Consider the following 11,051-nt stretch of genomic DNA (forward strand, 5'->3'; position numbering starts at 1 on the left):
TCAGTTGAGTTTGCATCTGGTGTCCACACTCATCTACATGGTTGAGGGAAAATAAATCCATTATTTGGACAACAGACAACAAAACTAGATTTTGAGAAAAGCTGATTCAGAATCAGATTCGTGTCCGCTGTAACAAAGCTGTCTTTGTTCAAGTATTCTACTGTAGCCAATGTACACAAGAAGAGCAGATAGTCTTATAAATATTACAACCAAGCAGAATTTCACTGGATATAGTTGTTTTTTGTTAACCTAATTTTCCCCGTCACACAATGTCTTCCAAAGCCACAATGTTCCATTCTTTGCGTCTTCCTGTTCCCTGGTTGGTCAGTCTCGCTAAGGTGGCGTTATCTGTTATGTTATCTACTAGTCGATGGCAAATTACACAGAGTAAAAGATACCCCCCACCACCCTCTCCCTTCCCTCCCCCAAAATTAAAGACTGGCACATAACTTTAATATTGCATACGTTGTCCATATGCACCCCTGGCCATTTAAAAGCACTATTGCTCAGAGATCCTAAGATAACGATGATTCGGTAATATATTATTACTTGTTATATATATTTATATAATAATTGCTGAAAAGTGGTCAAGCTGATAGAAAAAAAAAAGAAAAACATATTGATTGATTCAGTTTTAAGAAGACAATATTATTAACAAAAAGAAGTTGCGTGTGTGTGTGTGTGTGTGTGTGTGTGTGTGTGTGTGTGTGTGTGTGTGTGTGTGTGTGTGTGTGTGTGTGTGTGTGCGCATGTGTGTGTGTGTGTGTGTGTGTGTGTGTGTGTGTGTGTGCGCGCGTGTGCGTGTGAGTGTGTGTGTGTGTGTGTGTCATATACAGGATGACAGTCATTATTTACAGCCTTAGTATTATTATCATCATCACTAATATTATTTCCAAGTTAGATATAAACAAAAAGGAGTTTCAAAACAACAATACGTTCTTCATTGAGTCAGGTCTTTGTTGACACACACACTGTTGTCTCTGGTTCATATTGCATCGGGTGACTGATGGTCCCCCATCACTTCCTGTTAATTAAACCACCACCTCCTGTGAATTGAACCGACCCAATGGAAGAGCTGAAGGATGTCAATGGAAGAGAGGACAATGGGTCGTACCAAGGTTCACCAATGTTACCATTGGTGAACCATTGGTACCATTGGTACCATTTCTCTACCATTGGTACAATGATGGTTGAGTTATAAAGTGCTGGTGGCACGCGGTCGAAACGGAATGATACTTTACATGTTTGGTCTTTGGTGAGCTGTTTCTGGGTCAGTCAGTAGCCAAATATAGGTTTCAGGAAACATAACAAACAAAAAGAGGATTTTGATTTATTTAATCAAGTATATTTGAACCCCCACTTGTTCTGCACTGGAAACCAAACATCTATTATGAGTTGATAATGAATCCCTCCTATAAGAGAAAGGAGGTCGTTTACTTGTTAGCCGTCATGGCTGCTCATCTATCTGACCTATCTGGTCGCTTATTGTACAAGCGCTGTTTCTAGTTTGTTAGCTATAGCTTTTTTTTAAGCTAATAAATCAAGAACACCTCAAGCAGTTTGAAAGTTTGAAACCCTTTTCAGACGTTGACTTTGTTCAACTGGGGTGACTGAACACTCATGAACACTGTGACATTACTGACAGGAGAAGCAGACCCCAAACAAATACAATGATAAACACTACCTCTGATGTGAAGATGGAGCAGGGGGATCACGGACGTATGTATCTCGGGAGGACACCGAAATGTTTGGAGAGACAGGAATCCTATCTAGGGACAACCAGGAAGTGTTTGGAGAAACAGGAAGTGTTTCTAGGGAGAACCAGTGTTTGGAGAACCAGGAAGTATTTTGGATCACATCAGTAGAATTCTCTGGCATCCTCAGAAGGGATGAGTTCCATCCTTTGGCAGGGCAATCTCCTCTCCTCTGTCTTCTAAAGTCTCTTCTAAAATTATCAACAAATGTCATTAATACTTCTTTAATGTTCCAGTAATCCCCCCTTGTTTTCCTCTTGAACACTTTAAAAACTGTGTTGGGAGAAGGGAAAGAGCAGTGCTGGTTTGCAGTCTTTCTTACTGCTTTTGTTTTTCTTCTTTTTTTTAACCTGTCCTTTAAGCATTTTGTCATTAATCACATCTTATATATGTATAAGCGACTGTTTGTCTTGTCATCGTTAATGTTCATTATCGCCTTGGTAATTGCTGAGTGATCCTTAATGGTTCATATACATGTACGCCTCCTTCCGTCGGTAACAAGGGGATCAGATCGGGATTTTAGTCAGTCCGGATCTGTCCCGGTATGAAGGGTCAAGGGTCATCAAGTCAAAGAGGTTGGAGGTGTTGGGGGTTCAGGCTAAAGATCCAAGGGACTCATTTGTTGGTACTGGTGTGTGTCGGCATCCGAGGACATATTTCTGTGAGGTCAGTCAAATAAGTCTAAAGATCGTGGAACTCGCACCGCTCAGACAGACATATCTAGCCATCCATCCGTCCATCCGTCCTCTCCGTCCTCACACCTTGGCTTCCAGTAGCTCCAGGAACAGTTTGTGCATGGGGACCTTTCCATCCTGCTTGATGCTGTAGAAGTGTTGCACGGCCTTGGTGGAGGTCTGGCGGAGCAAGGGGAGCGTCATGAGGAGCTTGCCCGCCCGGCGAGGGTCCTCCTGGTGCTGCATGGCCTCGTAGTCCTGCAGGGCTTCATGGAGAACGTCCTGGAGCTTCTGCACGGCGTCCACGTCCTCAATGTGCATGGAGTCTGCATGGAGGGAGGAGCAGGGACCACATTTCAGTCAGTTCATTTAGCAGTCATATGTGTGTTATGCTTGGATGAAAATGTATTGAAATATATTGAAAGCTTGTCAAGGCATAATGTATGATACAAACAAAATGGTAGAAATGTTAATAATCATATTCATAGCATTGGAAATCATCTTTTAGTTAAATAAATAACTGAAAATGCTCCAATCATCCAGACTGCTAACATTATGTAAACAACATCAGGACTTCAAAGCTGTAAAATATATTTTCAAAGATGCATTTTGTTCAAAGACAAACTGCTGAGTTGTAATTTGTTTCTGACTCCCCCTGCTGTTAATCTCTTAATAATGTTTTTGTTATGCATTAATCATCTTATTATGGATTTAGAAAGACATTGACTGTCTTCAAATACCAGAACTAAAAACAGAACTTTGTTCATTAAGTAAACAAAGTATAGGCCAAACACAACGTGTAGCTACAAAGTAAATGCTAATTCAACTCTGAGAATGTGCAATTGTAATGGAATGGACCCGTGGGGGTGGACTTTTGTGGCCAACCCCATAGCGAGCCTGTGACTGATGGGAACGTTCATCTCTCTGTTTACACTGTTGGTGTGTGTGTGGGCAGTGGGCAATGCAAGTACAATTACTCAAGTACTGTAGGCTACTGTACAATTTTGAGGTGCCGTATTTGTAGGCTACTTTACTTGAATATTTTCCAATTTCTACACTACATATCAGAGCCAAAATGTGTACTTTTACTCCACTACAATGATTTTAAAACTTTAGTTACTAGTTACTTTGGAGATTTTAATTTTGATTAGAAAACACACGTTAACCACTTCAACCCTACACACATTTCGGCCATTTGAAAATATGCGACGCATTGTGAGCTTGTAGATCGGCTATCTTCAAAAGATCTTGTATACACATGTTGAACTTGTGAAATGTGACGTTCTTGCAATACGAGTACTTTTACTTTTAGTACGCTATTAAGTACATTTTGATGCCTATTACTTTTGTACTTTTGTATTTTGAATACGGGGACTTCTACTTCTAACGGAGTACATCTACATTGCAGTAATTTATACTTTTACTTAAAGCATAAAAACATTTGAGTACTTTTTTCCACCACTGTGTGTGGGTGTGATGGATGAGCAGACAGAGTGGAGTGGGTGGGGAGCCACAGATAGACTTTAACCCATTTTGGGCGGGAACCTCTTTTGGTGTTTGAAGCATTATGTTATGCTTTAGCTATTGAAAAATAGCAGATCTACAAGCTCATGGCGCGCTACGAGCTTGTAGGTCTGCTATTTTTGATAAATCGTGTGGCGCAAATCTTTAAATATATTATTTCAGAGCGAACGTTTTTAACTCATATCTTTGCTTCTGGGGGAGGGTCCCTGGAACATCATATTTTCAGATGGGGGTCTGCAGCCAAATTCAGACAATTCTGGGGGTCCTTGACATGAAAAAGGTTGAGCACCACTGACATAGAAACAGACGTTTTTCAGAAAACTATTAGGATTTAGAAGCCATTTTTCAGGTCTAAATGGGTTAACCACTTACGCCCTTAGATACTGTATACCTCGTTGAGCGGGGTCCCCCGTGGGGGTCTATCTATAGTCTATACGCTCCTCACCGAAAATATAGATGATTTCAGATCGGCAATTTCTCAGTCGAATGTTCGCCTATTTATGACATGCCTAGATAATTGACCTTATGCACACCGCTGCCATCTTGCTGCAGCAATTAAGGTGCTAACTAGGTGCAACCTCAAGGAAGAGAAACAACATCCGCACACTAGTTTCTAGAGCTCCGAGACTTACTTTATTTAGAGGCAACAAATTGCAACGTTTCGACCTACAAGGTTTTAATCAGGCAAATATGATCTTCTCTGTGAACTAGGTGCAACTTCCCATTGACAGCCCATTCATCCAAACAGAAAAAGTCCTATCTAATTGTATTAAACAACGTCAAAGTCAACAACATTGCAGCTGTATGGAAAGCTTGAATTATCCTCTTTCAATCTGTAAAGTTTTTGCTTCATAAAAATCCATGTTATGAGCTATGGTGGTGGTGGTGGTGGTGGTGGTAGTAGTAGTAGTACTTCATTTTCTTCATTTCATGAAGAAATAAAAATAAAAATCTAAGAAATTCCATAAATTAGAAAACAAATGTTTAAGAAGTAGTGAAAACAGCCGATCTACAAACTCATAACACGGCGCAAAGCGACGCGTTGTGAGCTTGTAGATCTGCTATCTTCACTAGTTTGGGTCCCGGGAGAATGACTCATTTCTGTTTTGGGTCACGGGCTGAAAAGTTTGAGGACCCAGTGTATTAATGCGTGTGTGTGTGTGTGTGTGTGTGTGTGTGTGTGTGTGTGTGTGTGTGTGTGTGTGTGTGTATTACAGCATGCATGTGTGTGTAACATGTATAGTCATGTTCTATACATGACCCCCTTGGGAGCAGCAGTCTTAATGTGAGCTGGCCTTTAGCTCTCAACCCCTGGATCAATGACGACGATCAATGACTACATGCATGTTAAATAATAATCACACAGCTGCTATTGACAAGCCATCACACACGTGTGCGTGAGCACACACGCACGCACGCAGTGTGCACGCACGAACACACACACACACACACACACACACACACACACACACACACACACACGCATGTTCTGAAAGACACACATATATAGCCTTCGACGCAAACACACATTTAGGGATTTACACACACACACACACACACACACACACACACACACACACACACACACACACACACACACACACACACACACACACACACACACACACACACACACGCAAGTTCCCAGAAGTTAGCGGGTAGCAGTGCAGTGTAGAGCGGAATACAGTCTGTGATGCATTTTAAAAGGTAAGATGAAAAAGGCTAATAAGACAAATATGCCTTAAAACATTATACTTGCCCTCTACAACTAAAATAAAAAAATAAAAACACCTTCAATATTTTATTTCTTTCATAAATAGAGAATCTTTCACTCAATAGGAAGTGCTCCTGTCGCAAGTTGATGATGTCATATGTCCATGTCTGGTCCAGCCCTATGGAATGTATGGAATACACATGCTAATAAAAAGTATTTAAAATAGTTTTTTTTTTAGCATATGCATTCCATACATTCCATAGGGCTAGACCATAATGGGCATATATGACATCATCAACTTGAGACAGGAGCAGTTCGATTGAGTGAAAGATTCTCTATTTATGAAAGAAATAAAATATTAAAGGTGTTTTTATTTTTCTATTATCTGTCAATAAGTATAATGTTTTAAAGCATATTTGTCTTATTAGCCAGGGATCCTTTTAAAGGACAACATTAGTTTTTTTCAACCAAGGTTCATGTTTTAGGTTGTTATTAGAGAAAGTAATTGCTGCTTTCTTTCGTTTTAGGGATTTTAGCTGTTTTTGACAGGGGGGCGGGGGCATTCGAGCATGGGACTAAATATGTATTTTTTTTTTTACAAAATGTTATAGCGATTTCTTTTTTTTATCATTTCCTATAGTCCTACTAGACCCCCGGAAATTACATCTGGCCACAAAAGAGCACAGGATCTACTGAATGTGAAGGTAGCCTACTGGGGGGAAGCCACACTGTGTGTCATAGGCTCAATATGTCAGTTTGACACAATCAGTAGATCCTATGATCTTTTGTGTGTGAATGACAATAGTATCCTCATCACATGTAACTCAATGGGCTATGCATCCAAGTCTTCCACGTCCAGCTTGGGCCTTCACTGATAGTGAACGTTAGTTTTTCATAGTTTGTATTATTTGTGTGGCGATGTTGACATCTCTGTCTCTCTCTCTCTCTGTCTCTCTCTCTCTCTGTCTCTCTCTCTGTCTCTCTCTCTCTCTCTCTCTCTCTCTCTCTCTCTCTCTCTCTCTCTCTCTCTCTCTCTCTCTCTCTCTCTCTCTCCTCTCTCTGTGTCTCTCTTCACGCACGGGCGCATGCAATATCTTTACCTGTCTCTTTCTCTCACTTTCACACACACACGCACGCACACACGCACGCTCTGGTGTGAAACTATTTGTGTGTGTGTGTGTTTGTGTTTGAGTGAAAGTAAGAGAAAGATATGATACAGATATTGCGTGCGCCCACGAGAGAGAGAATAAGAGAGCGAGAGAGAGAGAGAGAGAGAGAGAATAAGAGAGCGAGAGAGAGAGAGAGAGAGATAGAGAGAGAGAGAATAAGAGAGCGAGAGAGAGAGAGAGAGAGATAGAGAGAATAAGAGAGCGAGAGAGAGAGAGAGAGAGAGAGAATAAGAGAGCGAGAGAGAGAGAGAGAGAGATAGAGAGAATAAGAGAGCGAGAGAGAGAGAGAGAGAGAGAGAGAGAGAGAGAGAGAGAGAGAGAGAGAGAATAAGAGAGCAAGAGAGAGAGAGATAATAAGAGAGTGAGAGAGAGAGAGAGTTTACAGCGCAGATTATGGGGGGAGAGAGACAGTCGTTGTCAGTCAGTGCTTGAGCAGTGAGAGTGGGTGAGTGGGAGACTGTAAGAGCTGCCATTTTTAACTCATGTCATCACGTCAACGTCGCCACACAAATAATACAAACTATGAAAAACCACAGCATCAAATAACCAGTAAGACGCCTGAGGGTGAGAAGCGACCTTCTACAGGATGTAGAGGACCTTCTACAGGATGTAAAGGACCTTCTACAGGATTATACACCATGGTTTCACAGCCTCAGAGCTTGTGGTGATTCTTCCTTGGAAGGTTATGACGTTATGGCCAATAATAAAATACTCTAGAACACGCTGGGATTTTTTACTTCTGAGAACCGAAGTGCTTGGATTGTTCTGAAACCTTAAAGAACAAACATAAAATCCTTTATCAGCATCCAGGATGACGTGGGGGGAGCGGTCTGGAGAAACATACTTTCAGAGGCTTAAAGGTCCTACTTTGAAATGAACAGAACTATAAAAAGACAGAAGCATCTGTTGTGGAATTCAAAACATCTTGAGGACATAGAGATGAATAACCGCTCAGTATAAAACCAAATACATTTCTAAAGGCTGTTTTTTTTCAACTTTTGAGTTACTTACTGTAAATAGAATATTTAAAATAAAGTACATGTATTTATTAATAAAAGAAGTGTAGGTGTGTGCGTGCATCCGTGCACACAGTATGTGTGTATAAACACTGGCAGGCACGGTTACTGCTTTCTGACCCACGCTGCACTGCAGAGTAAAACAACAGCAGCTAATGAGCGGCAGCCGACATAGGACAATGCACGCACGCACACACACACACGCACACGCACACACACACACACACACACACACACACACACACACACACACACACACACACACACACGTTTCCAGTGGCTAGTTGAGCTGTCTTTACATGTGAGACACGTTCGCTAACATTTCTTAAGGCTTGCCTTCATTAATGCAGACGATTAGCATCCCGTGAATTAATTAGTGTCAGTGCCCTTCAAAATGCTAATGCTAGCATTCTGTTGTGTTGAGCAGCAGTTCGAGACACTAGATACACAGTAAAGTCCTGAGTGTTAATTTAACTCAGAGAATGCCGAGTTAAATTCATGTCATGTAAATCTTCGCTTTTTTTTTTCCTTCTTTTTTTTGGTAGAAGTTGGCTGAATTAAAGTTGTATGTGTAACAGAGTTATTTGGAGGTATATTCTGTGAAAGCTATGCATATCTTTGAGATGTGTTTTCCAGAACATTATGCTGGCCATTTTATATCATAATGCCATAGTCATATAGTTAACGCTGCTGATGAAATACAGCGGCGAGCTCAGCTGTAAGAATGACTGACATGTACTGGATATCCTCATATGTACTTCTCTGTTCAGGTCTATGCTGGTCTATGCTGGTCCGTATTGTTCTGTGCTGGTATGTAATGATATATTCTGGTCTGTCCATGTCTGTCCATTGTACCAAGACATCAGAGACACACTTCCCACAGATTACAACCACACACAGAAAACATGACTAATGACAAAAAACTCCCATATCTGCTGGGCGAACTACGACAATGTGCAAACACAGCAGCACAGTATGGCTCTGTACTGTTATGTTGTAGTCTGTCTTTGTCTATAATATATACACGTACAGTATATAGGCTACTGGTCTGCTCGAGGACGCCAAATAAGTGTACGTGTGCACACTAAGGCTGTCCCCAAACATTCAAGGTTTGAATGTTCGCTCGTTAGGGTTGGCACTTGAATCTTAATTAATGGGCTTGAACCATTCGGGTTTTTTTGTGGGTTTTTTTATTAAAAATAAATATTATTTATTTTTCCTTTTTTATTAACTCGAAAATATATCTCGGCGAGAATGCGATATGAGCATGTAAACAAATTAAGTTTCTAGTGCATTCCTGTCAGATGTTATGATTTTTTATTGTTTTATTTATTTATAATGCAGTGCACCACCATGTCATATACAGTTATGTTGTATTTATTTATAATGCAGTGCACCACCATGTCATATACAGTTATGTTTTATTTATTTATAATGCAGTGCACCACCATGTCATATACAGTTATGTTTTATTTATTTATAATGCAGTGCACCACCATGTCATATACAGGTATGTTGTATTTATTTATAATGCAGTGCACCACCATGTCATATACAGTTATGTTTTATTTATTTATAATGCAGTGTACCACCATGTCATATACAGTTATGTTTTATTTATAATGCAGTGCACCACCATGTCATATACAGTTATGTTTTATTTATAATGCAGTGCACCACCATGTCATATACAGTTATGTTGTATTTATTTATAATGCAGTGCACCACCATGTCATATACAGTTATGTTTTATTTATTTATAATGCAGTGTACCACCATGTCATATACAGTTATGTTTTATTTATAATGCAGTGCACCACCATGTCATATACAGTTATGTTGTATTTATTTATAATGCAGTGCACCACCATGTCATAACAGGTATGTTTTATTTATTTATAATGCAGTGCACCACCATGTCATAACAGGTATGTTTTATTTATTTATAATGCAGTGCACCACCATGTCATATACAGTTATGTTGTATTTATTTATAATGCAGTGCACCACCATGTCATATACAGGTATGTTTTATTTATTTATAATGCAGTGCACCACCATGTCATATACAGGTATGTTTTATTTATTTATAATGCAGTGCACCACCATGTCATATGCAGTTATGTTTTATGTATTTATAATGCAGTGCACCACCATGTCATATGCAGTTATGTTTTATGTATTTATAATGCAGTGCACCACCATGTCATATGCAGTTATGTTTTATGTATTTATAATGCAGTGCACCACCATGTCATATACAGTTATGTTTTATTTATTTATAATGCAGTGCACCACCATGTCATATACAGTTATGTTGTATTTATTTCTGGGTCCCCAATCTACACTGTGAAGAAAAAGGACCCCAATATGGAACAAATTAACCATTGGTTCCAATTATTGTACAAGGACCCCCGGTGGTCCCTGGACACGGCGGTGATCTACGCTATACTGGGTCCAGGTTTAGTGAGTAAGAATAGTGAGTTAGTGACCCATCTTCATCATCTTCATCATCATCCTCATCATCATCGTTATCATCGTTGTTGTCTAGCCAACAGAACCAATCAGCTGTCTCATCTTTCAGACTTTGGCAAGGTGTGCACGTGGCACACATGGCCCTCAGGAAAACAATCTGTCAATATTGTGTCTGTGTGTGTGTGTGTGTGTGTGTGTGTGTGTGTGTGTGCGCGTGTGTGTGTGTGTGTGTGTGTGTGTGTGTGTGTGTGTGTGTGTGTGTGTGTGTGTGTGTGTGTGTGTGTGCGTGTGTGTGCACACGAGCACGTTCAAATGCATTGTGTGACTGATTTTGTATGTGTGCGAGTCTGTTTGAATGTATGATGTATGACAGACTTTGTGTTTGTGTGTGCGTGTGCGTGTGCATGTGTGTGTGTGTTTGCGTGTGTGTGTGTGTGTGTGTGTTTGCATGCGTGTGCTTGCATGCGTGTGTGTGTGTGTGTGTGTGTGTGTCTCATTCAGACACATTGTATTGACAGCTCTCCTCTTGTAATTAAAGAGTCCAGAGAATCTGGTCCTCTGCCAAGACTAAGTTCAAAACACAGGTCACTGGAGGCAGGTGTGTGTGCGCGCGTGTGTGTGTGTGCGTGTGCGTGTGCGTGTGTGTGTGTGTGTGCGTGCGCTCGTGCGTCAGTCAGTTGTCGATGCAGCTGGACAACATCAGAGGGGGGCCTTTATTGACAGGC

General features: G+C 40.5%; 1 protein-coding gene across 1 annotated transcript in view; it reads right to left on the reverse strand.

Annotated features, from left to right (window-relative positions):
• Positions 1–2,206: 2,206 nt before the first annotated feature.
• Positions 2,207–11,051, reverse strand: part of esrrga (estrogen-related receptor gamma a) — a gene marked incomplete at its 5' end in the record, with an annotated part of 11,151 nt that continues 2,306 nt past the window's right edge. The window contains one exon of the mRNA XM_079496384.1: positions 2,207–2,754. Within this exon, the coding sequence (XP_079352510.1) occupies positions 2,510–2,754 (245 nt within the window). The 3' untranslated portion in view covers positions 2,207–2,509. The remainder of the gene's footprint in view (positions 2,755–11,051) is intronic.

The sequence above is a fragment of the Electrona antarctica genome, assembly GCF_951216825.1.
Source record: "Electrona antarctica genome assembly, chromosome: 3".
NCBI lineage: Eukaryota > Metazoa > Chordata > Actinopteri > Myctophiformes > Myctophidae > Electrona > Electrona antarctica.